General features: G+C 53.1%; 3 protein-coding genes across 3 annotated transcripts; 1 reads left to right on the top strand and 2 right to left on the bottom strand.

The window, feature by feature from the left end:
• Window positions 1–3,397: 3,397 nt before the first annotated feature.
• On the bottom strand, window positions 3,398–9,344 carry HERPUD1 (homocysteine inducible ER protein with ubiquitin like domain 1; the record flags this gene model as incomplete). The annotated part of the gene is made up of 8 exons (XM_082770000.1): window positions 3,398–4,403; window positions 4,993–5,098; window positions 6,210–6,557; window positions 7,185–7,307; window positions 7,633–7,754; window positions 8,750–8,824; window positions 8,910–8,987; window positions 9,207–9,344. 8 exons carry the CDS (start codon window positions 9,342–9,344, stop codon window positions 4,233–4,235), a joined length of 1,161 nt encoding a protein of 386 aa, XP_082626126.1. The 3' UTR covers window positions 3,398–4,232.
• A 1,066-nt stretch (window positions 9,345–10,410) lies between these two features.
• PARD6A (par-6 family cell polarity regulator alpha) lies at window positions 10,411–14,837 on the top strand (the record flags this gene model as incomplete). The annotated part of the gene is made up of 3 exons (XM_082769658.1): window positions 10,411–10,473; window positions 11,076–11,298; window positions 13,951–14,837. 3 exons carry the CDS (start codon window positions 10,411–10,413, stop codon window positions 14,736–14,738), a joined length of 1,074 nt encoding a protein of 357 aa, XP_082625784.1. The 3' UTR covers window positions 14,739–14,837.
• Window positions 14,838–16,297: 1,460 nt separating this feature from the next.
• ENKD1 (enkurin domain containing 1) lies at window positions 16,298–23,649 on the bottom strand. Its single transcript, XM_082769722.1, has 9 exons — window positions 23,545–23,649; window positions 22,954–23,001; window positions 21,661–21,761; window positions 21,124–21,348; window positions 20,070–20,242; window positions 19,110–19,271; window positions 18,599–18,768; window positions 17,668–17,804; window positions 16,298–17,151 (listed from the first exon to the last, which is right to left on the bottom strand). Exons 3-9 carry the CDS (start codon window positions 21,743–21,745, stop codon window positions 16,991–16,993), a joined length of 1,113 nt encoding a protein of 370 aa, XP_082625848.1. The 5' UTR covers window positions 21,746–21,761; window positions 22,954–23,001; window positions 23,545–23,649; the 3' UTR covers window positions 16,298–16,990.
• Between the last annotated feature and the right edge of the window lie 418 nt (window positions 23,650–24,067).

Here is a 24,067-nt window from a genome sequence, read left to right on the forward strand (position 1 = left end):
TGGCAAACTCCTTCAGCATCGAGACACTTAAACCATCAGAGGTGATTTCAGCTGTCGGAGGTGACAGCAGCACACCGCCTGCACCCTCGGCTGAGCTTTTGGCAGAGGAAGGCCCTGCTGCTCCACACCTACAGCAGGAGCCGTGCAGGCAGTCACAGTAAGTGGGAGCAGAGCAGCCACCCCTCCACCCAGGGCAGGAGCCGCTACCAGCAAAAAGGAACCGCAAAAAGCAGGCGTTTGGGTACAGGGGCTGCTGCCCAGGGTGTGTAAGAGCAAGGAGCCAGCCCCAAGATGCTGGTCCTGGTAACCGAGGCATTTGCAGCCTCCTTAACCGATGGCTCCTGCAGCGAGGACAGGCAAGGACAGGAGGCTACTGCTGGGCATTGACCTCCAGCAGGAAGGGAAAAGCCAATTTCCACCCACAGCAGCAGAAGCACGCTGCCTGTGGCGGTGCCACGAGCATCACTGCCCTGGAGTAACCAGAGCAGAGGCCAGCACAGGGAGAACAGAGCAGCCTGCCTGCCCTCTACACAAGGCCACGCTGTGCTAGCATCAGGCAGAGCAGGTTTAAAAACCCGAAGAAAGGTTAAGCTCCCAAGCTGCCGCTCTAGTGCTTGCAAAGGGAGCGGTGGAAGATGTTTTTGATAAGTATTTGCTGCCTAAGGTTTTCTCTGGAAGCTGTGCACTCACCACCTGGCTGGGGGCTGTACGCTGGGGTTGTTTTTCCCCCCCCTGCAATATCCAGGGGTTTGTGGTGGTGCCGTTAATCTTTACACTGCATTGACCTGAATGCTCGGTGTTACCCTGCAGCTGCTTCCTGAGATAGCCTTCCAGGTAGCCTGGCCACGCTCTGCGCTGTCAGCAAGACGGGTTCCAGCACCACCTCCAGCAGCTCAGCCCCAGGATGGCCCGAGGGAAAGCACAAGCCCAGCTGCTCCTGCCTGACACAGATCCAGCACCGGGTAGGTAAAGGACAAAAAGTGTCCAGCACCAGCCCTTGGAGGCTGTGGTTGTGCATCTTTTGCATTATCCAGGGTTGTGGTCAGTCCCCAGCAGCGGGAGTCTTTGGTTGGAGAGATTCAGCTTCAGAAATTTAGTCAAATTGGTACCACAACAGGCTTGAACATTACACAGGAAATAAAACCACAAACCCATTTGTGAATTGAGATAAACCATCACCTGGGAGGTAAACAACCTTTAATACTTTCTGAACCATGAAGACTTGAATGCCTTCCATGAAATTGTAGCAAAGTCCACCTACTTTCTCCTGCCAGCACAAAGATCTCCATAAAGCAAACGCTGGCACCCAGGTAGCCAAGGCTGAGGACAGCTGGGTTGAAGGCTGCAAGAGCAGCCAGCTGTCTCTCAGCACTGACTCTGCCCTGCCAAACCTAGGCTGAAAAAGGCATCAGACACAAGTTTCAGTGCTAATATAAGAAATCCGTGTGGTTTCTCTGCAACATGTCAAGAAGCAATCACAAGACATGCCTGGAGGCATCATCCTCCAGCATTAGCTCAATCCTCCCTGGCAGGCAGAGCATCAGCTCACTTCAAGCTCCTCGCTTACAACACAAGTTTGTAAGCCTGGCTATAGACCAGGCTTATTTTATACAACATTTAACAACCAGACAGACTAGCAAACATTTCAGAAGCTCTTCTTACAGACCAGAGAGGCTGGGATGAGGTGATGAGGGGCAGTCAGCATGCTTGTGACAGTGGGGAAATGGCCACAGGATGGCCTCCAGCTGGCCCCACAGCTCTAAGCTCCAGCTCCTCAAATCCCACTGGCCTCAAACAGCGAGAGGTACATCCCTGGGCAAAAAGCAACGGGAGGTTGTAACACTGATGGGGAACTGCACAGCCATTGGGATGTCTCCACCTGCTGCAGGCACACAGGTGACATTCCTCTTTGTCTCCAGAGCCACCACACTCCGGGCTTTGTCGCTGAGCACCAGGGAAGCTGGTTTTATTCTGCTGCTCACTTTGCCACCCTGTGGACAGTCACCACCTGCACAACCAGCCTGGTTTTGAGGAACTGCAAAGCTTGCCCACATCTGAACACGCATTGCAGTTGTGCTTGCAAGCATGAAGATGTAAAACAGCAGCTGGTTCATTCAGCTGGAAGTGTGAGCCAAGACAAACTCGCTCTCCCAATCCAGCTTCCTAAACCCGTATCCTTGAAGCTGCCGAAAGCAAATAGCCTCAGAAAGAACCACCAGCTCTTCTCATCCCAGCACAGGACCACATTAATACTTAATCAGTTCCCAGAAAACTTCATATCTCTTAGACTTTTCAGCCTTATTCTGGAGGATACAATGTTCATCTTTGCCTAATTTCTAACTTCAACTAATTTACAGCTGGGGTTTGCTGTCTCACCCACAGCTGGCATACCTATCCTCCTCCTTGCAGTCACTGCTTACAGATCTCAATGTTTGTGGCCCCTCTATACCTCTGAAAATTGTTGTATTAGGTGTTTCGGAAATAACCCAGCACTGGAGGCTTGCCTACACCACGGTACCAAAACAGTTTCATTGCCGAGAAGTAGCCTTTTCTTTTGAGTTTAGGCTCTAAAATCAACATTAAAATCAACATGTCAGTTGATTTAGGCACTTGGAGATACTCAAATGATAATTAAGATATATCTAGCAGAAAAAATCCATAATCTGCAAAAAAAAATGCTGAGCACAGGTCAATTCACCACAAGCAGAGAAAGAAACGGGGAAAATGCCTCCAAGGCTTATGCAAGAATATACACCTTAAGTAACAAAACTCAGTTCTCAAATTACTTAGTTCTAAGTATGTACAGGCAGCTTTATTGCTAACTTTTAGCACCTGGTGCTACCCTTCCTCCCCACCCAGGTCTCCAGTGGCAGAAAAGCTACTTGATAATGCTTTGAACAGGTTTTCTTCCAAGCCAAAAAACTGCTGCTAACATTCAACTTGCTACAGCTGGTGACTCCAAACTGTGCCTAACACCAGGATGGTCTGAAGTGGAAGATGGAGCTGTCCAGGTTGCTAGGCTATTTGCAGAAACTCATGCACATGAATCCTGACACTTTAGCCTTAAACAGTTTTACCAACTTGCTCCAAGGAAAAACATGAAGCTGCATGAATACTGTCCCTGGACACAGCATACCTTGAGGAGTTAAATCCCTGAACCAAAATCACGCATTGCAAAGACACCAGTCACCCACCGGACTCAAGAGGTCAGACACCAGACTTTCCAGACACCCACAGTACTGCCCACTTCAAGATGCCCATGGCCTTTGTGCCAACAGCTTCCAACAAGCAAGGCACTGAGTACTGAAGGCTGCTGAACACAGTTAGCTAAGGAGTTGACATTTCTGCAACTAACTCATTTATTATTTTTCAATAAAAAGAGCCCACGATGAGCATATACAAGTACAGACGTGCCTGCAATTTTTTATTGAATCAAAGCCCTTTACCATATCAGAAATCAAAAGGAAAATCAAATACAAAAGATTCATTTTTCACTCCAGAGCCAACTAAGTTGAATATAGGTTTTAGACTGCTTTGACTTTACATCTGAAAACGGTACGCTTACATCTTGCATAAGTTCTTGCTAAATAAAGTTGAATGCACTTACTCTTCTCCCATGATTTGGAAGTAGGGGATAATTACGTCTCAAGATTAAAGTATCTGAATTTGGCAGCTTAGTATTTAGACTGCAGCTCCACTGAAATAATTGCTTATCAGGAGGTCACTGTCTCACAGTCCCCCCACTTTGCCAAGGAAATTGCACAATACATCTTTCATAGGAAAATATTTACATGAAGTTTAAAATATTGTTGAAGCAATTTAACAATAGATTTTTCCTAAAAACCTGCTAATGCATATCTAGCAATTTGTTTCAAGATACTACACTCAGTGTAATTTAAATAGCATTTGAAACATTCCAACAGGAATCACATTGCACAGAAGAAGCAATTTGCTTCCCTAACATTTTCGCACACCTGCTTAGAGCCTGTGCATTTAGTGCACAAGTTTACAATGCCAAGCTTCTATGTAGGTTTCTACTAAATGCTACAGAAAGTTCTTTGGAATGAGAAGAATCATCTCATCTCTGTGCCACAACTTAAGGCTTCTTGGAGAAGTTTGATTCATCAGTGAAGGCCAGAGAAATGCCACACATTTGCACTTGTGCCGGAGTTCTTATCCATTTCACTCAGGGAGACTAAAGCCCAATGACATTTCAGACAAGCAGGCTGGTGTCAATTGCGGGTCACCCTAGGCCCTTCTGGAAGGAGGGATGCAAAGAAAGTCTTGAAAAAAACCCATGCTGTGCTCATAAACGAAGGGTTGGCCTGCTGCAGTTCTGGTAAAGCTTGGCCCTCATCAGGTGCCGCTTCATTGTCATCTGCTCTGTCCACATTTCCTCCCTGCTGAAATAGAGAATATTCAGTAAGTCGTTGCAGAAATGCATTAGAAGAATCAGGTAGCCAGCACAGTTGTTACATGTATTTCACTGTCAGAATATGAAACCCATGCAGTACTTCTGTACCAAAGTATCTCCCAACAACCACACAGTTAGCAGAGCAAGCTGCACACTATGCTGCAGCTAACTCATGCTGTATGTCCAGGAGGACTGCTTGGGACAGACACAAGCACCAGATCAGGTGAACTATGTATGCATTTACATCTTTGTGAACAGTGACATCAGCCACAAGTGTCAACCGTAAATGCAGGACTCATGTGCCATCAGTCTCCAGTTACAGAATTCGCATGGTCTTTGGCAGGCCATTTTCCACCATAACACCCCAAAAACCAAGTAACTAGAAAACAGCATGCAGCCTGCAATATTCTGTAGAATGAACTACACCAAAAGCAGCACGCTGGCAACTATTCAGCCACAGAAGATGCTTCTCCACAAAAGTTAGTCATTTTTAGTACTAAATTGTAATTACAAAACTAGAAGTGAAACTTCACAGGGTTTCTATGTTGCTATTTTAGAAAAAAAGCAGAAGACGATACCTGTAAATTATTGTTCTGGTCCTGGTTTACAGCAGCTTGAGGAGGAACGTTATCTGGGAGGGGTTGAACCGGTCGCTGTCTAAATGGAAACCATCCAACATGATGCCTGGGGAAGCCAACACATTTGTATTAATAGTGGCTAACCACTACTCCTCCCTGTTACACCAAGACAGTTCAGTAACACCTGACTGCTCTAATCACTGCAGACAGCAAATTCAACATTTTTGCCCTGACCTGGGAAGTATTTTAAAGTCTCTTAATAGCAGGCAAACCGTGGAATAGGATGACACAGCTGAACACCTGCTAGCATTCAAAATAAGCAGCACTGCACCTAGGTTCATAACTGTGTAATCAGGACTAAGCCTGCTGGAAGATGCTGCTACAGGTACAGAACTGGAACCTGCATTTTAATACGTTATGTGTACCCCTGGGTACCTTCTCTGATCCTAAAGGGCACAAAGAACAGGAGAAATGGCACCATCTTACCAAAACACAGCAGGCCATGCAGACCCACTTAAAAAATTAGCATCTCTACAGTGACTATAGCTTGTAACCCAAACCAAGTTGTTTAAAGTTGCATTTTAGGATTATCAACAGTAAATTTAAGGACTTGTAATGTTGCAATCCATCTTCCCCCTCCAAACCTGCATACAGATTGGAAGAGCTGAGCATTTGATCTGCTCCAGTCTCAACTGATAGGCCTCTGAAATCCTGCCTGTAGGTCTAGATCACTTGTCTCACTGGTGGTAAAAATTTACAAGGGGGACAGATCATCTCTCAGACATCCCAAACATTTCAGAGGGCCTGTTATCTTTATTTTACTTGTAAAAGATTTATCCCAAGTTTCTTCCCCCTCTAGAGGCTCAAAAGCAACTTAGGGCACTGAATTTCATTTGCTTTTGTCTTTTCTTCTGAAACGCAACACAGCAGAAAAACCTTTTCTTTGTTTCCAACAGTTTTCTAAAAAGGCAAGTCAACTACAACAGCTACAGTACAGAAGAGGGGCGAGAGGCTCCACTACCACCTATTCATTCTTCTTGGAACCCATAGGCCGAAGTTGTATTGTTGCTAAACACCAGGATGAGACGTGCAGTTCATCTTCTCAGGTGTAAGAGTTCTCTAGGCTCAAAGACCAGAAAGCTCACACCACCCTGCAGAGCACAGCACTTCTACAACAACATTTCTGACAATGCTAGAGATTAACACCATGCACTTACAGATACATCAGCACAGTGCCGCCCATAACCAGGAGGAATCTGCTGATACTGGAGTAGAAATAGATGATGTTGACAAAAACATAGAACAGCGTTGCAGAGTAGAGCCAGTCCAACCAATCCCGATTGCCACCCTCCTCCTCTTCTTCCATGAGGGGCCCCCCTTGGGCATTCATCCTTAAGTTCTGGTTGGCTGCTGCATTAACCTGTGGAGCAGCATTCTGGTTTCCAGCTGGATTTTGTGCAGGAAACGGATCTGGGAGAGGAGCTGGGGGTGTCACTTGTGCCACTGGTATCTCCTGAGAACGTCGTGGGTGAGACTGGTCAGCAGATGCAGCAGTAGAGGCCAAACTGAAAACCAGAAAGCAGAAAGAGTAAGGCTTAACTCAAATCCCTTCATGTGGAACAGACACCAAAAGCTTGTCCATCTTTAAATTACAGAACTACAAAGTCAGGTCACATACAAGTGGCAAATAAGTACAGAGACTCCATGGGTTAAAAGCACAAATTTGGGCTCTGCCTATGACAAACAGTTAAAAGATGAATTCAAATCAAACCACACGCCTTCACTTTAGCAACTTCAACACTTCATAAAAAAATTTTCAGGAGCAATCTAAAGTATTCTGGAAGGCTGCCACGATTGTCTTACATGCGCCAAGGATTTCCAGTTTGGAGGATAATTAAAAATGTCAAAAAAGTTTGTAAGGAGCTAAGGCTTATCAGCAGAATTAGATTTACTCTACAGATGCCTGCTCCCAGTGAAGGCAGGCAGAGATCTGCCATTTGCAAGATTCAAATCACTAGCCGAAAGAATAAGCCAAGCACCAGATGACAGAGCTGCATTTCCACACCACAGAGTGCAAAGTACAACAGAAAAAGTCTGACCATACTAAACCAAAAGAGGAAGGACTACAAGAAGTTCTCCATTTCCTTGTATTACAGTTTCTGTTTTTTACTAGTAGCTTCACAAAGACTTACTATTGCATGTAATATTGTCTTGCGTAAATCTGCTGAAGCCAGGACATCTGAAGCATGCTATAGGTCGTATAAGCAGAAAACCCTGGGGCCACAGTCTGGAAAGGATTCAGAGGTGTTTCAGGTCTGTTCAAAAGAAACACTTGTTAACAAATACTGCACGAGACAGTTATTACAGGACACGTGTAAATAGCTTTTACCATTTCATGCACTGAAACAAAATGAATTCTTCCTCATGCATTATAGCCATCTCTCTCTACCCAAATGAATAAAAGGAAGATTTCCATCTAACAGTACGGCATTTTCCTTTGACTTCTTCCATGCCCACTAAAGCTTATACACCCTGATGACCTTTGGCCTATGTTCCATTGTCCTTGCCTTGAGACATGGCATAAGGGGCTAGTCCGCCCCAGAAAGGTCAATGTTTTAAAGATCTTAGTGATGTATTCACCTAGTATTGGCTTCCGCTGAAGCCTGTCCACCCGAAGAACATCTCTGTCTTCCACCATCTGAGGAAGATGCAGCTGGTTCTTGACTAGCTTCTGACATTAGCCTTGGCTGACCAGTTTTAACCTAGAGACATCAACACAGTTAGTGATGAATTACTATTCTAGTGATGAATTACTATTAACGTCTTATGCAAAAAGGCTACCTCACACTGAACACAGCTCTTAATTTAGAAGCACCGTTACGCAGGTCATGCACTTTCTGCACCAGGTGCCTCCAGGTGCCATTGCAATACCGTATTTACTGTGTATTACTGTGTATTTTCAGTTTTTGCCAACAGTCAAGTCCCCTCTGGGGATTAAAGAACTGGAAAAAAAAACTGTCAGAAGTGCACTGAATAAGTGCACTTCAATTTTAGCTACTAGAGTTTCTGCTTGCTTACACATTTGCTGTACACAGATGTAATTCAAGAGCTGTTCTGCAGTGATACATCTGTGTAATATTCAGACAAAGGGTGACTCACAACTGGCAAGCTCCAAACATGGGTAAGATAAGTTCAAATGTCTATATTGGGCAACAAACACTTCAAGATACTTGAAAATAAAAATAAGTTTCCACGTTTGCACTTAAGACTCCAAGTACTCAGATCAATTACTAATGTTTATCTTGAGCTTCCTCTATAGGAAGAGTCGTGAACAGTTAAGAGTGTCTTCAACTAACAGCCTTCCTTCCCCACACATTAATAGAGCAATCAGAACTATTTTCTGTTTCTATTAATTCTATTTCTATTAACTATATCTTCTGCCCATGAAAAGCCTCCTTACAAAAGAGACCAGGATATGACAGGTCACGTTCTACTTAACAAAACAGAGTTTACCAAAAAGCAGTTTCCCTCTAAGCACTATTGTTACAGCTAGACTATAATTGAGACATTTCTTAACAGGTGCAATCCTGATCTTTACCAACAAACCACAGGTTATTTTTGAGCTTAATCCAAATACATTCTCACACTCGAAACCAATCTAATCACCAGCAATACTGCCAATGTATTAGCAGGAAACACCTGCAGTATCAACAAACTTCTACAGCCAGAGACTCAAGGCAGGGCATTAGCTTAGTACCTCTGAGCTGGTTTCTTGCACATTCACGGGAGCCTTGAGGTTGTACACCAAATGAAGAGCATGCAACTCCTCCTGCTAAAAAATAAGTACATGGAAAATTGAATCTCTTGTGACATGCTTAGCACACCTCAGCGCAGCAAAAAATAAAATATTTTTGTACCTTTGGCAGGAAGTCCTCGAGATGCTGGTGATCGAGCAGCAGCTTCCCACAATAAATCAGCTTCTGCTCCTCCTCGGGCTTGGAATGAGAAGGAAAAACAAGATTATTTTTTTGCTCGGCCGAGCTGGAAGCCGCCGACCGCAGCCCTACGCCAGCAGCACCCCCGCGGCGTTAACGATTAACAGGGGCCGGCCCCGGTCACCGCAGGGCCCTGACGGGAGCAGGGCCCGCCGCAACCGCGCCCGGGCCTTGCGTCAGCCGAGTGTCCTCCCCCGCCCGCGGCCCTCAGACCCTCACCGGCTCCCCGGGCACGATGCGGCGCAGCTCGGCCTTGAGGCGCCGCACGGTCCACGCGGGCTCGGCGCTGAGGCGCAGGTCGGGGTGGCGCCGCGCGGGGCTGCGCACCAGCAGCGAGACCCGCGGCCGCTCCGCCATGACGCGCACCTAAGGCGGTGCCCGCCGCCGCCCGCCCCTTTTATACCCTCCCGCCTCGCCCCGCCCTCCTTCCCCGGCTCGTTGGCCGCAGTCGATTGGCTGAGAAGAGGGGAGAGGGGGACACGTGGGCCAATGGGAAGGAGAGAAGGGGGCGGAGCGCCGCGTTGCCATGGCGACCGCTCATCCCGCCCCACCCCTTCCCGTCTGTGGGGGGCGCGCGGCGGGGCCGTGGGGGCGAGACCGGGGCGAGGGCCCCGGGGGCACGGAGCGGGGCCGGGGGGCTCCGTGCGCCTCCAAGGAGGGGGAAAGGCGGCGGCTCACAGCTCCCGGAGCGCCAACGAGCACCGGCCCCGGCCCCGCCGCCTCATCTCGGGGCTTGCTCCGTGGCCGCGGGTGCAGGGGCAGCGCTCGGGACGGGAGCGCGGCCGGCGCGCGGCCTTTACCTCAATGAGCTCCCGGCAATCAGCTCCGGTTTAGCCCCTAAATCCGAGCTGGAGGGCGGCCGAGCGGCCTCCGTCACCGGGCGGCTGCGTCAACGTCAGCCCTGCGGTCACCGGGATTAGCCGCCTGACCTCAGCGCGGGTAGCCTGACAACAAATAGGGATAAAAAAATGAATAATTAAATAAATAAATAGATAGATAAATAGATAAATAACTGAGTAAATAAATAAGTAAATAAATAAGTAAATAAATAAAAGACAAGCTCAGAGTCAAACCGGGGGCTGAAATCGCCAATTAATTACCGGAGCGGTGCCCGAGGGGGCCGTGCGGGGGCAAAAATCAACCGGGGGCAGCTCTGGGGGCACGGGGCCGGGCTCACGGGGCCGGGACCCCCCCCCGGGGCCCCTCTCCCCGGGCCCGGGTCCGGGTCCGGGCCTCGCCCCGTGCCCGGTGCCGTTGCCATGGCGACGTTGTCAGCGCCCCGCTCCCCCCGCCCCGGCCGCGCGCCGCGCCCCGCCCCCGCGCCCCGCCTCGGCCAATGGCGCGGCGCCGCCCGGCCGGCTGCCGGCTGACGTCACGGCCGCTGAAAATCCCCCCGTGGCCGCGGGAGCGGTGGCGGCGCAGCATGGCCAAGCACCACCGCACCCCGGCGCGCTCCGCGGAGCCCGTCATCGAGGTCAAGAGCAAGGTAAGCGCCGGTACCGCTGCCGGTGCTGCTGCTGCTGGTGCCGGTGCCGGTACCGGTGCTGTTGGTGCCGGTGCCGCGCGTTGGGGGCAGCAGCGCGCAGCGGGTGGCGGTGCGGGAGCCCGGCCGTGATGCTCCCGGTGCTGCAGCGGCGCGGCCGCCGCGGAATCCCCGTGCGGGGCCGGAGCCGCCGGTGCAGGCGGTGGGAGCATCCCCGGGACGCGCCCGGGTCCCCCGGTCCCGCCGCATCGCGGGGCTTTGCCGGGCACAGCCGGTCCCGCAGCCCCGGTGCTCTCCTCTCCCCGGTGCCCCCGTCCCGCAGGTGCGGGGCCATCCCTCCCGCTGCCTCCCTTAATTAATCGGCTTCTCGTTCGTCGTGACCGAAGGAGGCGGTAATTAATTAACGCCGCTGCTCGCGGTGTGCTACAGCAGCACACATGTCACGGGCACGGCCTCCCGGTGTCCCGGTCCCCCCGTGGAGATAGGGGCTCAGCCCCTGCCCTGCCCCCAAATTAGCGCCCCGTTAACGACAGGCGGAGGGTCCCGCTGAGCCTTCCTCCAGCCTGCGAGCGCCTTTCCCTCCTCTTCCTCCTCCCGCCCCGCAGTTCGATGCCGAGTTTCGCCGTTTCGCCATCAAGCGCTCCAGCGTGGGCACCTTCCAGGACTTCTACCGCCTGCTGCAGAGCGTGCACCAGATCCCCCGCGTGGACGTGCTGCTGGGCTACACGGACGTGCACGGCGACCTGCTGCCCATCAACAACGACGACAACTACCACAAGGCCCTGTCCTCCGCCAACCCCCTCCTCAGGGTCATCATCCAGAAAAAGGGTCAGTAGCAGCCGGAGAAGGGCGTTGGATCCGTCCCCTCCGTGAAAAGAGATGAGCAGGGCGAACGGCAGCCCATGGTTCTTGTGCTGGCCACGGGGCTGGCTCTGTTCCCTCCTGCCACTGCTTTGGTGAAAGGCTCGGGAGGAGGTGACACCGCTGTCACCCAGCCCGGACAGCAAAGGGATCCTTGTGCTTTGCCCCTTTGAGGTTGCATTTCCAGCTGGGCTTGTGTGGGCTCCCCGAAAACACAGCAGCTGCTGCCGGAGCCCATCCATCTCCCTGCCCCAAGGTGGGGAAGCCACTGCGTTGTCAGGGCTCTTGGGGCACCACCGGGGGCTTTGCAAGGGGAAGGGGCTCGCCCCCTTCCTGGCTGCAGGAGCGCACACCTGGAGAGCCTCCCGGTGACAAATGCCTTGGGTATGTCACCTCTTTGCCAGGGAGATGTTCACAAGCCCTCCTTGTGAGGTCCCGTCCTGCTCAGTTAATAGCACCGAGGCTTTTTAGCATTAAGCAGAAGTGCACGAAGGTGGAGCCTGCTCCAAAAGTCGCCGTGTCCCTGGCACAGCGCCTGGAGCATCCCACTGGCTCTCGCTCATGCTGTTGGTGCAAAGCCCCTGGGCGAGGGGTGACGCTGTGCTGGGTCTCAGCAGCCTGCCCCTGCTGCTGAGCTGGGTTTTCCTGGACCCTTGCTGGTGGTGGATGCCCTAAACTTGTTTCCCACACAGCAATATGGCACGCAGCCAGCAGAGGCCATCCAGGCTGGTGACTGGGTTGGAGCAGAGCCCATGGGGTGCTCCGTGGGAGCATCACTCCTCTTCCAGAGCTGCTTCTCCTGCTGGGAAAAGTCTGTGAGGGTCTGTGGGTGAGCGTGCTGAGCTGGCACAGTGCAGGGAGCGGGTGTCCGTGGCCATGCACCATGGGCAGTGCGATGAGGAGGGCAGGGAGGCAGTGCCACAGGCTCTGGCTCCCGGCTGTGCCCGCGGCAGAGGGGCTGCGGGAGGGATGTGGAGAGGCTGGGAGCAAGCCCCGGGTGAGTCACAGCTGATTTAAAATGGATCCAGGTCATCCCAGGGCTGGGCTGTAGTCAAACCAGTCCAGGTTGGTGGGGAAGGCGGCTGCAGAGCCTCTTTCACATGTTGAGTGTGGGAAGCATGCACACGCGTGTGCACATACGTGTGTGTATGTACCTGCTGGGGGCCTCGGGAGCAGCCAGTCCCGCAGCAGGGGCTCAAAAAGCAAACGCTGCAAGAGAGCCGTCACCCCTTCGGGTGCCTCCTGGGCCAGACTCACGCGCAGAGGTGGTGGAGATGTCCCAGCAGTGCCATCAGCCTGGCTGGGGACAGCTCCCCTCCCCTGCTAGGCATGGCCCGGGGCGGGCTGGAAGGGCAGGACACAGCCCAGCGCGTCCCCAGGGCTTGCCTGCAGGGTGCTGACCTGCCCGGTGTGGCTGCTCCGCACCCCTCGGAGAGGAGCTGCATGCTGAAATAGCTGTGGGAAAGCCTCCGCCGCCCTTCCCTGAGCTAAAAATAAGCCAGGCAGCGAGATATTTATAACCCAGGAGCCCTGGCAGGCTGGCTTGTCCTGGGAGAAACCCCATGTCCCCTGGGTGCGGGGTGTCCCCAGTGCCCGTGTGGCTGCAACGGGGTCTGGGTGCTGCTGGGGGGCACCTGGGGCATGGTACCCCCCTCCGTGGGTGCTGCACCTGGGTGGCACGGGGTTTCTGCTCCCTTCCCCTTGCTGTGTCACCGGGGCCAGGCTCTCCGTTCCCATTAGCACCTTCTGGAGATGGTTTTGGAGCGGGGTGCTTTGCTGCAGTGCTGGCCACCGCCGTGGTTGGGGCTGCTTGGCTGGGGTGGGTGCTGCTGGGGCCAGGCTGAATCCAAGCCAGCAATTGCTCTCCTGGCAAATGAAGCGTTTCATGGGCCTGGCGAGGAGGAAGAGTGTGGCCAGCAGCTTGAGGATGCTGTCACCCCCTGAGCAGAGCTGGAGGGACGTGCTGGCAACGCAGCGTGCAGATCTGGGCTGCCCCATGAAAATGGATGGGGAGAAACCAGAGAGGGCCCAGGGGATGTTCCCTGGCGCCTGTGGGACACGGCCAAGGGGGGACGTGGTGGAGCTGGGACCCACAGGGTGGTCACCCAGGGCACAGTTGAGGGGGATGGAGCCAACCCCTGTCTGGTGGTGATGAAACAAGAGAGAGAGTTGCGGCTCCAACAAGGACAGGGGACTTGGATGCTGTCACATCCCCCGGTCATACTGGGAGAGCTGACGCCTGGATTCCCTCTCCCCAAAGCCAAACCAGGGCAGGGCACCAGCTCCTGGGCTGTTAGAGCCAGCAGCTCCAGTGTTAAGCTGCAGAGTTTGGCTTAAAGCGTGATTAAGGCTGAATCACTGCCTCGATCCCACTAATCCCGGCTGTGTGTACGCTGGGTAATCCCGGGAGAGGAGACGGGCCTGGAGGAGACGAGCTGTGGGAAGAGCCGGGGGCGATGATCTGGGGGGGGTAAAAACTGGTGAGAGGGGAGCAGGGAGCTTCTCCTGCCCATTCCTCAGGCACCTGGGGCCAAGGACATGCGGTTGCCCGTGTCCCCAGGAGGTCACGGTGCCAGCTGGCCAGGCACTGCCTTATTACGTCCCCTTTGTTTCCCGCAGCAGAGTCCGATGCCGGCGTCTTCGCCTCCAACTCCCTGCAGCGGAAGAAGAAGGGCCTGCTGCGCCCCGCGCACTACCGGGCCAAGCCTCACCTCCTCATCGGCATGCCTCAGGATTTCCGTCAGATCTCCTCCATCATCGACGTGGACATCCTGCCGGAGACACATCGCCGCGTGCGGCTCCACAAGCACGGCTCCGACAAGCCGCTGGGCTTCTACATCCGCGACGGCGTCAGCGTGCGTGTGGCCCCGCAAGGGGTAGAGAAGGTGCCCGGCATCTTCATCTCCCGCCTGGTGAAGGGCGGCTTGGCGGAGAGCACGGGGCTGCTGGCGGTGAGCGACGAGATCCTGGAGGTCAATGGCATCGACGTGGCCGGCAAGTCCCTGGACCAGGTGACGGACATGATGGTGGCCAACAGCCACAACCTCATCATCACCGTCAAGCCGGCCAACCAGCGCAACAACGTCATCCGCAGCAGCAAGGCCTCGGGCAGCTCGGGCATGTCGACGGACAGCACCCCCAGCCAGCAAACCCCCAGCCCGGCCTCGCAGTACCTGAGCAACTACAGCACGGCCGAAAGCGACGAGGAGGGCGACCTGGTCATCGAGAGCGACAGCGCGCCACACTACATCCCCGGGGGCTGCCCCAACGGGGGCCCCGCGGACGGACCCCTGCTGCCCAGCCCGTCCCCACACAGCTCGCAGGGCTCTCTGCAGTCCCTGGGCAGCCACGACGGCAGCCCCGGCCGGGGCAGCGTGCGGGAGGACGGCACCCTGCTCACCCTATAGCCACAGGGCCGTGCTCCCGTGCTGCCCCTTACGCAGCCGGCCGGGTTTTGGCACGGCCGGACTGGTTGCGGGCACCTGGGGGATGGCAGGGGCTGAGTGGGGCTGCCCCTGCCCTCTGCCCCTGCCCTGGGTCCCCACGGCAGCAGCTGCTCCCGCTGGGTGCTTCCTACCTGAGCACCCCGCCTCCCACCCCACTTCTTCTGAACGAGTGGGTTTTTTAATTGTTTTATCAGAATACACATCACTGAGTAATATATTGCAACGGACAGTAAAACCTTTTATAGAAAGCACCTCACTTGTCCATCGTTGGCGTCTCCGCAGGGGTCAGCACCAGGCCCCAAACACCCTGAGGTGCTGCTCCCCCCTCCAGGACAGCAATAACCCTACAGAACCCCCCGGCATGTGCTGTGGCATTGCTGCTGCTTGGGTGGCCCTGGCAAGGGCCATGGTGGGGAGTTTTGGAAGGACGCTGGGGCACATCACCTCCCTGCACCCTTCTGTCCTGCTGGTCCTCCTCACCTGGTCCTCCCAGCCTGCTGCGGCCACATCCAAACCTTGTCCCCTCACTGTCCCCTGGTGATGCCTGCAGGGACATGGGTGGCCCCCAGCCCCGGTAATTACTGTGGGGGATGGCGCAGCTCCATCCTCCTCCAGCCCCGAGCTCAGGAGGCCCCAGCCACGTTGGGGATGCTGTGGGGAAGCTGCTGCGTTGGTCTAGCAGCAGCTAGGGAGGAGGAGGAGGACCTTCAGCGCCCTGGGATTGCGAGGGCTGAGCTGGAAGCAGCTCCCTGTGGCCACTGAGCAAGGCCCTAGACGGGCAAGACAGCAAGCCAGACAGCAGAGCTGGTTAGGCCAGGCTTGTTTACAGCAGGGAAGTGCACAGGGGCTGGCACACACGGCCCCCAGGCTACCCACAGCAGGGCCAGGGCTGCTCTAAGCACAGCCCTCATCCAGCCAGCTCAGCCTCGCGGCAGCGATGCCCTGAGGAGCAGCCCCATGGGAGCACGAGGCCATTTTCCAGCTGGCACCTTGCCCCCTCCAGCCCCCGAGCGCTGAAAGCTTCCTTGGGGCTTGGCAGAAGCAACAGCCCCGACAGCCCAGGGTTCTGCAGGGCTGTGGACACGGGGTGAGGCTGCCCTGCAACATCCCACTGCCCCAGCAAGCCCCAAATCCTGCTCAGGGATCGAGCCACCCCCTGCAACAAGGCAGCTGCATACAGCATTCGCTCCCCACCCCCTGCAGTGGTGGTGGCAACCCCATGGCTGGGGATGTTCCAAACCCAGCTGGACAAGGCCCGCACCCTTGGAGCTGTCCTTTCCTGGGGAAGGAGGTGGACTAGAGCCCTCCAGCAATCCCTTCTACCCCAAATCTTCCTACGCTTTGTGCAGCAGGATCCCCGCATAGGCCTGCTGATCTCCCCATGGGGCAGTGGATGGTGAGGGTGAGGAGGCCTCCCCCTTTTTTTATCACATCCATGCTGCTGGTTTCTGCCGCCCATCACCACCCCTTAGGCTCTGCTGAGCCCACTGGGAGCTGCACACACACCAGCGGAGGGAAACCAATGCTTTATTGGAGCACATCCTGCCCCACAGACAGCAAAAACCTCTACAGACACCCTACCAGATCGTCCTGCTGCCACTCCAGCTCTTCATGGGTAAGAGGGACTGGAGTTTTGTTCCTCTTGGCTGTCTTTGAGCTGCTGAGCGCATCCAGCAGGTCAGAGGGTGCAGAGGCACGGGCTGCGTGCTGGGGATGGGTCAGCACAGAGGCCCTGGGTACACGTGGCAGCCACGCAGTGCACGGCTCTGCTGGTTGGGCTGCTCTGTGCAGCCAAGTCTGCAAGTGCCCAGAATGAGCCATGACCTCAGAGGAAGAGAGGGACAATAAACTGCAGAGCATGGGAGACCTCCTATGAGTTTATAGAGATGGGAAAAGAAGAGGTGATGAGATCTGTGCCACGGATTCAGAGCAGACAGCTGATCTCTGTGAGAAGTCAAGCAGCACAGAGGCAACTGTTCCTCCACGCTGCACAACAGAGCAAATGAGCTCATCTCCCTCCCTTTTTCCAGGCAGAGACACAGCACTGGAAGCAAGAGCAAGAGGTGCCAACCACATTCCAACACAGTATGGGCACCCCCATGGGCCCAAAGTCCTGAACCTGTGTTTTTCTCCTTCCCTCCCAAACTCTCAGGGGAGTCCCAGGGACAAAGGATGCTTGCACAGAGCAGCACAACACACCTAGCCCCAACAGCTCAGGAGTCCAGCTTGATGAAGACCTTGGGCCTTGAAAAAATTTTGAGGGCCTCCTCTATCTGGGAGAGCTTCCTCTCAAGCTCTACCCGCCTCTTCTGAATGCTGAGGGTGTCTGCACGCACTGGCAGCATCACCAGGTCCTTTATCAGCTGCTCCTGGCCTGGAAAGAAAAATAAATAAATCTGGATGAGTGGAAGAGGAAAGGAATTTGTCTTTTTCCTAATGCTATACCTTCATTTTCAGTCATGAAACAGTGGCAGCAGTGGAACAAAGACCTTGAGAGAACACCCATCCCTGGCTTCAAAAAACAACTGGATGAGGACCAAAGCCACAGTTCTGAGAAACCCCTGCTTTGAGCAAGGGTTGGCCTAGAGACCTCTGAAGGTCTCCGGCCTTCCAACAAAACTTTTCTTCCATTTTAACAGCAATAGAAACCCTAAGCTGAGGTCCCCTGGGCCAAGCCTGCTCCAGGGAGCCAGCCTTGTAACCTGCACTTCCCACCAAGCTGAAGGAGATGGCTCCTTCCACACACACAGATCAATCCCAGAAATGTGCCTTATTTCAGCATCTCTCCAAGTGGCAGGAAATCAGGTGGCAAGCCAGCGCCCCAGAACTCTGCTTTCCCCTAATCCTAACTATTTTCCTGAGCTGGAATCCCCGCTTCTTTTCCTCTTACTCTGCTTCAGATTGCTGAGCGTCTCCAGCCGCTGGCCCTCCGGCATCATGGTGTGGCCAGGTGGCGTGTCAGGATCCGGCAGGCTTCGCAGCTGCTCCTCCATCTGTCTGCGCCACAGCTCCTTCCTCTCCAGCAGGCTGTCAAGGCAAATGAAAGCCCACGTCAGCACATCTGGCAAGAACGACTGCCCAAGGATCGAGCCCTTTGAGCCCCGCTGGTCTCCGTGTTGCTGCCAGAGGACTAGCAAAGCAAAGGCTGGCAGCACCCACACCCCTCTGCTGGAATATGCTCAGGGCTTCTGCTCCTCGCTCCTGGTCCCGAACATGGAGTCCTATCAAAACACCCGTGGGCCAATGATGGAATGAAGTTGGACAAAGTGGATGCTGGCAGAGAAGGGCAGACACAGCCAACAGCCATAGGGCTCATACAGGGGCCAGTCCTAGAAAAGGGTCACCCAGGAGCTATTGGGGGCCCCAGAACTGAAAGTCACTACTTGGGTGCTCCTTAGACTCTGGGTCCAAGGCAGGATGAATGCTTGCAAAGCAAACCAAACTATCTGCCTCTGAAAACAACCCTTTTAACACTGAAGATGACGTGAAGCAAGGCCTGCAAAGGGGCAGGAGCACATTTCTCAGAGCACACAAAGCATCCAAGTTAGCATCATGGTACCAGTGGCCAGCAAGTGGCCAGCAAAGAAGAAGGAGACAAAATTCTTTCCAAGCCCAGTCACATCGGCCACGGGACACTTGTTAAATTAAGAATTCAGAAAGTTTTGCATTTATTCCCCCAGGCCATAATCAATTGCACTGCCAGCATATGGTGAGAGACTGGTCCCTGATCCCCAGGCCTCTGTCCACACAGAAACTGGGGGACACAGTGAAGGGAGGTGGGCTCATAGCAGGAAGTCTCATGGATCCAGGGGCATACATACTACTGGGGGACGTGGCCCTTTTGCTTGGCGTTGTACTCCTCCTGCTCCCGGTGCCTCTGTTCCAGCAGCTCAGCCATCGCCTGCAGGGACTGGGAGCGCCGCAGCGGGGCCCGCTTGGCATTGCGGGCGTTGTGCTTAATGAAGTCGATGCTGCTGCCCTCCACCCGCAGCTGAAAGGAGAAAGGGGGAGGCAGCAGAAGCTGGCTCAGCACACACAGGGAGCTGCCCTTGTCCCCATAAGGGAGAAAGCAAACAGGTATCACAGAATCACTTGCATGAGATGCTAAACTACAGGATGGCCGCACCCTGTCTGTGCCATCTCAGGAGTCAGAGCCATGGACAGGCAGTAGCTATGGCCATGGCTTGAGAAGTCAGGCACCAAAAAAAAAACCCAAAACCTAAACAACGCCTTTTTGAAGTCCTAAAGCTGACCCCACATGAAGTGTACAAAGCAGGAGCACTGCACAAGTGACAGAAAACCCTGGGAGCCCATAGGTAGCTCGCAACTCACCTTGGTTTCAGCACCGAGTGCCTCTGGAGCCTCTGTGCCTGCACCTGCTTTCATTCTGGCAAGGTCTGGGGAAAGTGGTCTGCATGGCTTGATCCCAGGGCCACAGCGAGAATACGCCCTCAGGAACTTCAAAGTCTCTGGATTTGGAGGCGGGGAGCTCTCCTGGGAAAGGCAAGAAGAGACAAGCTACTGGAGGGAGGCTGGAGCAAAGTTGCTGTGGTCAACCACAAGCTCAGCCATGAGTTTCCGGTTGACAACTGATAACATGCTCTTCCTTCCACAATTTGGCAGAAGCTCTTGGGAGAAGGCAATCTGTACACAAGTCACAGCCAGCAAAGGCCAAACCAGGCTGCTTATGGCAACAAATCCAGAATGGTAGAAGTGCAAGAACTCTTGGGTTGATAAAGACATTTTACTAGGTGAAGCAAAAGCCACACACGCAAGCAAAGCAAAACAAGGAATTAATTTGCTACTTCCCACTGGCAGGCAGGTGTTCAGCCACTTCCAGTAAAGCAGGGATCATCAGATATTTTCTTTTCTTGGAAAAAAAAAACACCATCACCCCCTCCCCGCCTTTATCCCAGCTTTTATTGCTGATCGTGATGCCACATGGTGTGGGACATCCCTCTGGCCAGGTGGGGTCAGCTGTCCTGGCTGTGTCCCCTCTCAGCTTCTTGTGCACTCCCAGCCCCCTTGCTGGCCAGGTAGCACAAGAAGCAGAAAACTCTCTGTATAAGCACTGCTCAGCAATAGCTAAAAGCACTGGTGTGTTATTACCACTGTTTTCACCAACGATCCAAAACACAGCATCATACAAGCCTCTATGAAGAAAATCAACTCTATCTCAGCCAAAACCATGAGAGAGAGACACGCCAGTCTCCCTTGCTGGCAGCAGTAGAGAACTTGTACTCCCAGAAGATGACATCCCACCTCCATAAAAAGAGCTCAGTGGGTACCCACCTGCAGTCTGGCCTTCACCTTTGACTCCACGTTCTCATATTTCTGGGATTTCCACAGAGCTTTCACAGGCTTGGGCTGGCTGTGCTCCCGGGCTCGCTCCTTCTCTTTGCACTTCTTCTGAATCTCCTTTATTCGCCTCACATTTTCCTTCTCATGATCCTTGGACTCTTTCCCTGTACAGCAAGGGGAGATGCAGCCTTCAGCCCTCAAACACTGCCAGTTGATATGGACTCTTGGAGCATGGCACCAGAGCTGACAGCTCCATCTCCAAAGCTGCCCGCAGAAACAACAAGCTCTCCCCCTTCCTGCAGACTAGACAATCTGTGCATTTTTCCAGTGTTAGACACAGCTCCTGTGCTGACCCTGTTCTGGGAAGATCTCAACTGGCCCAACCAAATCCTCTTGCATTCCCCTCACGTTTTGGCACAGCACTTGCGGTAGCCACCAGCTGGCAAACACCACGCTGGCACCAGGTAGAGCTTGGGGCAGCACCAGGACACGAAGCCAATTAAGTGACAGCCAGCGCTCAGCTTTACCTCCTTTCTGGACCTCTGAATTTACTCTAGGTGTTTTCGCTGGAGAAGGGAACACCTTTTGCAAAGGTGTCCGCAGTAGCCACGTGTATGAGCCATCTTCCTGAATCCTGCCTGGCTTCAGTAACAAGGAATTCTCTGGGTTAAACATGCTCCATACATTGAGATTTCAAAACCAGCTAGCAGCAAACTAGCAGCAAAGTTCGCTAGTAACAAACTAGGAAGTATGGATTTGTTTCTAGCATCTCTCAGCAGTCTCTCATCCACGACTGGCTGCTCAGTCCAAATTAAACAGTGTCTGTCTGCAGTCCTTCTTCCCACTGCAGACCTTGGCCAGGCTGGACTGAGGGAGGCCACGGCAGCACAGGCAATGGCCCAGGGATACCAGGAGATAAGGTGACTGGCCCTGTGAAGCTCGAGCTCTCCTTGGGCAGCAGAGCTGAGGAATCCACCCAAATCCCTGGTGCATCATCCCTGGCTCCAAGTGCAGGTCATGCCAGCAAGGGCTCAGCTGTACTTACTCTTCACTGGCAGCCCCCCACCAAGAGAGAGCCCCTCGAGCTGCAGCAGGAGGCTGAGTGTCCCCTTCTGCCCCTTCTCCAGAAAATCCTTTCCACTGGGCCGAATGCGAGGGGCTGGCTGGAGCTGGCGGGCACTGCTCAAAGCATGATGTGAGTTGAGAGCTAGGTCCAGGGGGGCAGAGTTAAAATCCAGTTTCTGAGCATTTCCTTCCAGCCTCCCTCGAGCTACGCAGAAAGAAGGAGAAGAGGGAAGGAGAGAAGCAGATTATCAGGATTTTACCTCACGTTTTTCTTCAACTGCAGCCTGCAAGCAATGCTAAAGGTCCCCCTCCAACCCTGCCCCATGTTTTCCCATCTCTCAACCAGCTGCACAGAGCACCTCACTTTCACTGGTGAGGCAGCAGAAACACCCTGCATTGGTGTGGGGTAGATGCCAAGACTATTGAGCACAACAAAGAATAAGGACAGAAAATGGGCAAGCTGCATCATGCTAAAGTCCAAAAATGCACATCCATAACACAGCACTTGAGGACTCACCTGAGAAAGGGCGTCTATAGCAGCTTGGAAAGAGTGTAGGATCTGGAGGAATGGGCCCAGAAATCTTGGATGGCCCTTCACACATTCTGCTCTCTCTGTCTCTGCAACAGAAACCAACCATCACTGAGAATGGATCTGAACAGGACTCATGGAGCCACTGCAAAGCTGTGTTTAATCTATATGTGAATTTCTGACCTCCCTTAGACAGCTCAAACCCAGCTGCACAGATGACCTGCAAGTAGAAAACAACCCCAAACGGACTCCATGCATGTGAGGCAAGGGATAGAGCAGCACTGTCACTATCGTGGGACCAACCAGCATTGATTCTGAAATGTCTGTGGTTGTTGTAACGCCGGTATCTTCAGCATGGAAAATCTCTCCTGACTCTGCTCTTCTATACAGGACAATCTGATATACACACACAAGCATGAGCCAAGCTCTTCTAACTGCCCTGTGTGCCTTTAGTGCACACCAAACACAAGGTAGATTGGCAGGCAGCAGCCAACACCTATTTCCTTGCCCACTGAGATCTTTCAGATAGCCCCTTTTCCCTGTAGAAGATAAACTTGAGGGACTTGCTCCTTGCTCAGAATATGAGGATTCAAATTGAGATGCTGCACGGACAGGCACAGGCTGATGGTGTTTTGGATGATGCCACTAGAGCTCAATAAGTCATTGGAGTCATGCCACAATTTTGACAGGAGCCATGTCAGCTTGACTGGAGTCATTGCTGTAAGAGCTGGGGTTACAGCCTGCAGAGCCTGACTCCTGAGACAGTAATTTAAAGATTTCAGAGACAACTCCGCTGAAAGAGCCCCTATTTAGTATCCTCAGCATGCCAGCACTGATGGGACACAGCATCTTCAGTTTAATTTATAAACCAATAAATGATCAGTACAAGGCTGAGTGAGCCTGAGTCATAGCAACTAATGCACTGCCGTCTTCCCTGTTAAATCACCCTTGTTGACATGAGACCCATTAGCAAAAAGCTATTACTTATCTGCCAGACACAACTGCAGAGGCAATGTAAGCAATGCTGACTACTGCACACCAGTAAGCATGTCCAGTGGCTTGTTTGTGCCCAGCTACGCTGGAAAAGCTATTTCTGAAGAGCTTCAGACACAGACTCTCAGACTGCAATAAAAAATTGTTTTCTGATTGTTTAATATCCTTTAAAATGAATCCAACTAAGCCAGAACAGGCTCTCTCATTCTAGAGGATCGGTTTACCAAGAGATTACTCCAGAATAACTACTGGCCTTGAAACTCACATCTGATCTCGATCTGAACTCACCTTCAAACACAGTGATTTACACACAGAATGACAGACTGGAATCAGGACCTGTAACAGAGCAGACAATTAGTGCGGGGGATTGAAGGCGGAAAGGCAAGCTGATGGGAGGTGGGGGATGGAAGGCTCATTTATACCTTAAAACAAGTCACATTTCACATCCCAACAGCACCCTGCCCTGCTGCAGGGAATTTGCAAATGACACCCACTCCCTGATTTGCAAGTCACATCGCCTCTGGATTTGGATCTTGCAAGATCAGACAGACTTATTACAATAGCAAGTGTTTTGCCCATCCAGGCACCTCCAGCGCACCCACCCATGCAGGACACAAGCCACCAGCATCCGTGTCACCTGGCCCCAGGACGAAGCAGCCAAGCCTCCAGCTCCCAAGCACAGACTTTCTATGTGGCTGCTCTGCTCCTGCTGACCACGGGCACATCCGAACAGAGCTGAGAACCAAGTAGCTCCCTCTGCCAGCAGGGGATGTGCAGACCTCCTCCACTGCTGCTCCCACCCTTTTGCTTCATCTCTTGTAGCTGAGATGGTCCTGAGCTGAGCCGACTTAACTCACTACACCTGCAAAAACAACTCACTTCTTTTGCTGTTTTAGTTTTCGGTCTGTTTTACTTCTGCCCAAATGTAAGCTGGCTGTTGCCTCCACAAGGGGATCAGAGAAGCACTGGGGCAAGCACAAGGGAAGCAGCAGGAACATCTACGTATGAACACAGAGGACAAAACAGGACCAATCCTTTTCAGCTGTGACCTGACAGCTGGCTCAGCCAAACTGATTTGCACGCAGAAAAGCATCCCTATCAGTGTGTTAGAAACTGAAACAGCAAAAATATCTGACCTGTTGCCACTAGAAAGACACTATTTAGAGCCTCTACACAGGCTAGGGCCTCTCGGGAATGTAGGCAGACTCCACAAACTCAGTCCAATTAAGTCCAGGTAAACAAATTCGTGAGTGCAACTTCTTAACCCAGTGCCAGACTGCAGAGCAAGCCAGGGAAGCAGCAACGCTGCTCCTAGCCACAGGGCTCACCTGAAGTCAGCATGGCTACAGAGGAGGTGTCACCAGTTTCCAAAGTAACCAAGCGAATACAGCATTCCTTACTC

This window comes from Aythya marila, assembly GCF_965140915.1.
Source record: "Aythya marila genome assembly, chromosome: 12".
Taxonomy (NCBI): Eukaryota; Metazoa; Chordata; class Aves; order Anseriformes; family Anatidae; genus Aythya; species Aythya marila.

Coding starts and splice junctions, on each gene's coding strand:
- ENKD1 (XM_082769722.1), bottom strand. CDS start 21,745: ATGTGTGAAGGGCCATCCAAGATTTCTGGGCCCATTCCTCCAGATCCT. Junction 19,272..20,069: donor AGGTGAAGGCCAGACTGCAG/GTGGGTACCCAC, acceptor TGCCTTTCCCAG/GAGAGCTCCCCGCCTCCAAA. Junction 17,805..18,598: donor AAGGGCCACGTCCCCCAGTA/GTATGTATGCCC, acceptor TTGCCTTGACAG/CCTGCTGGAGAGGAAGGAGC.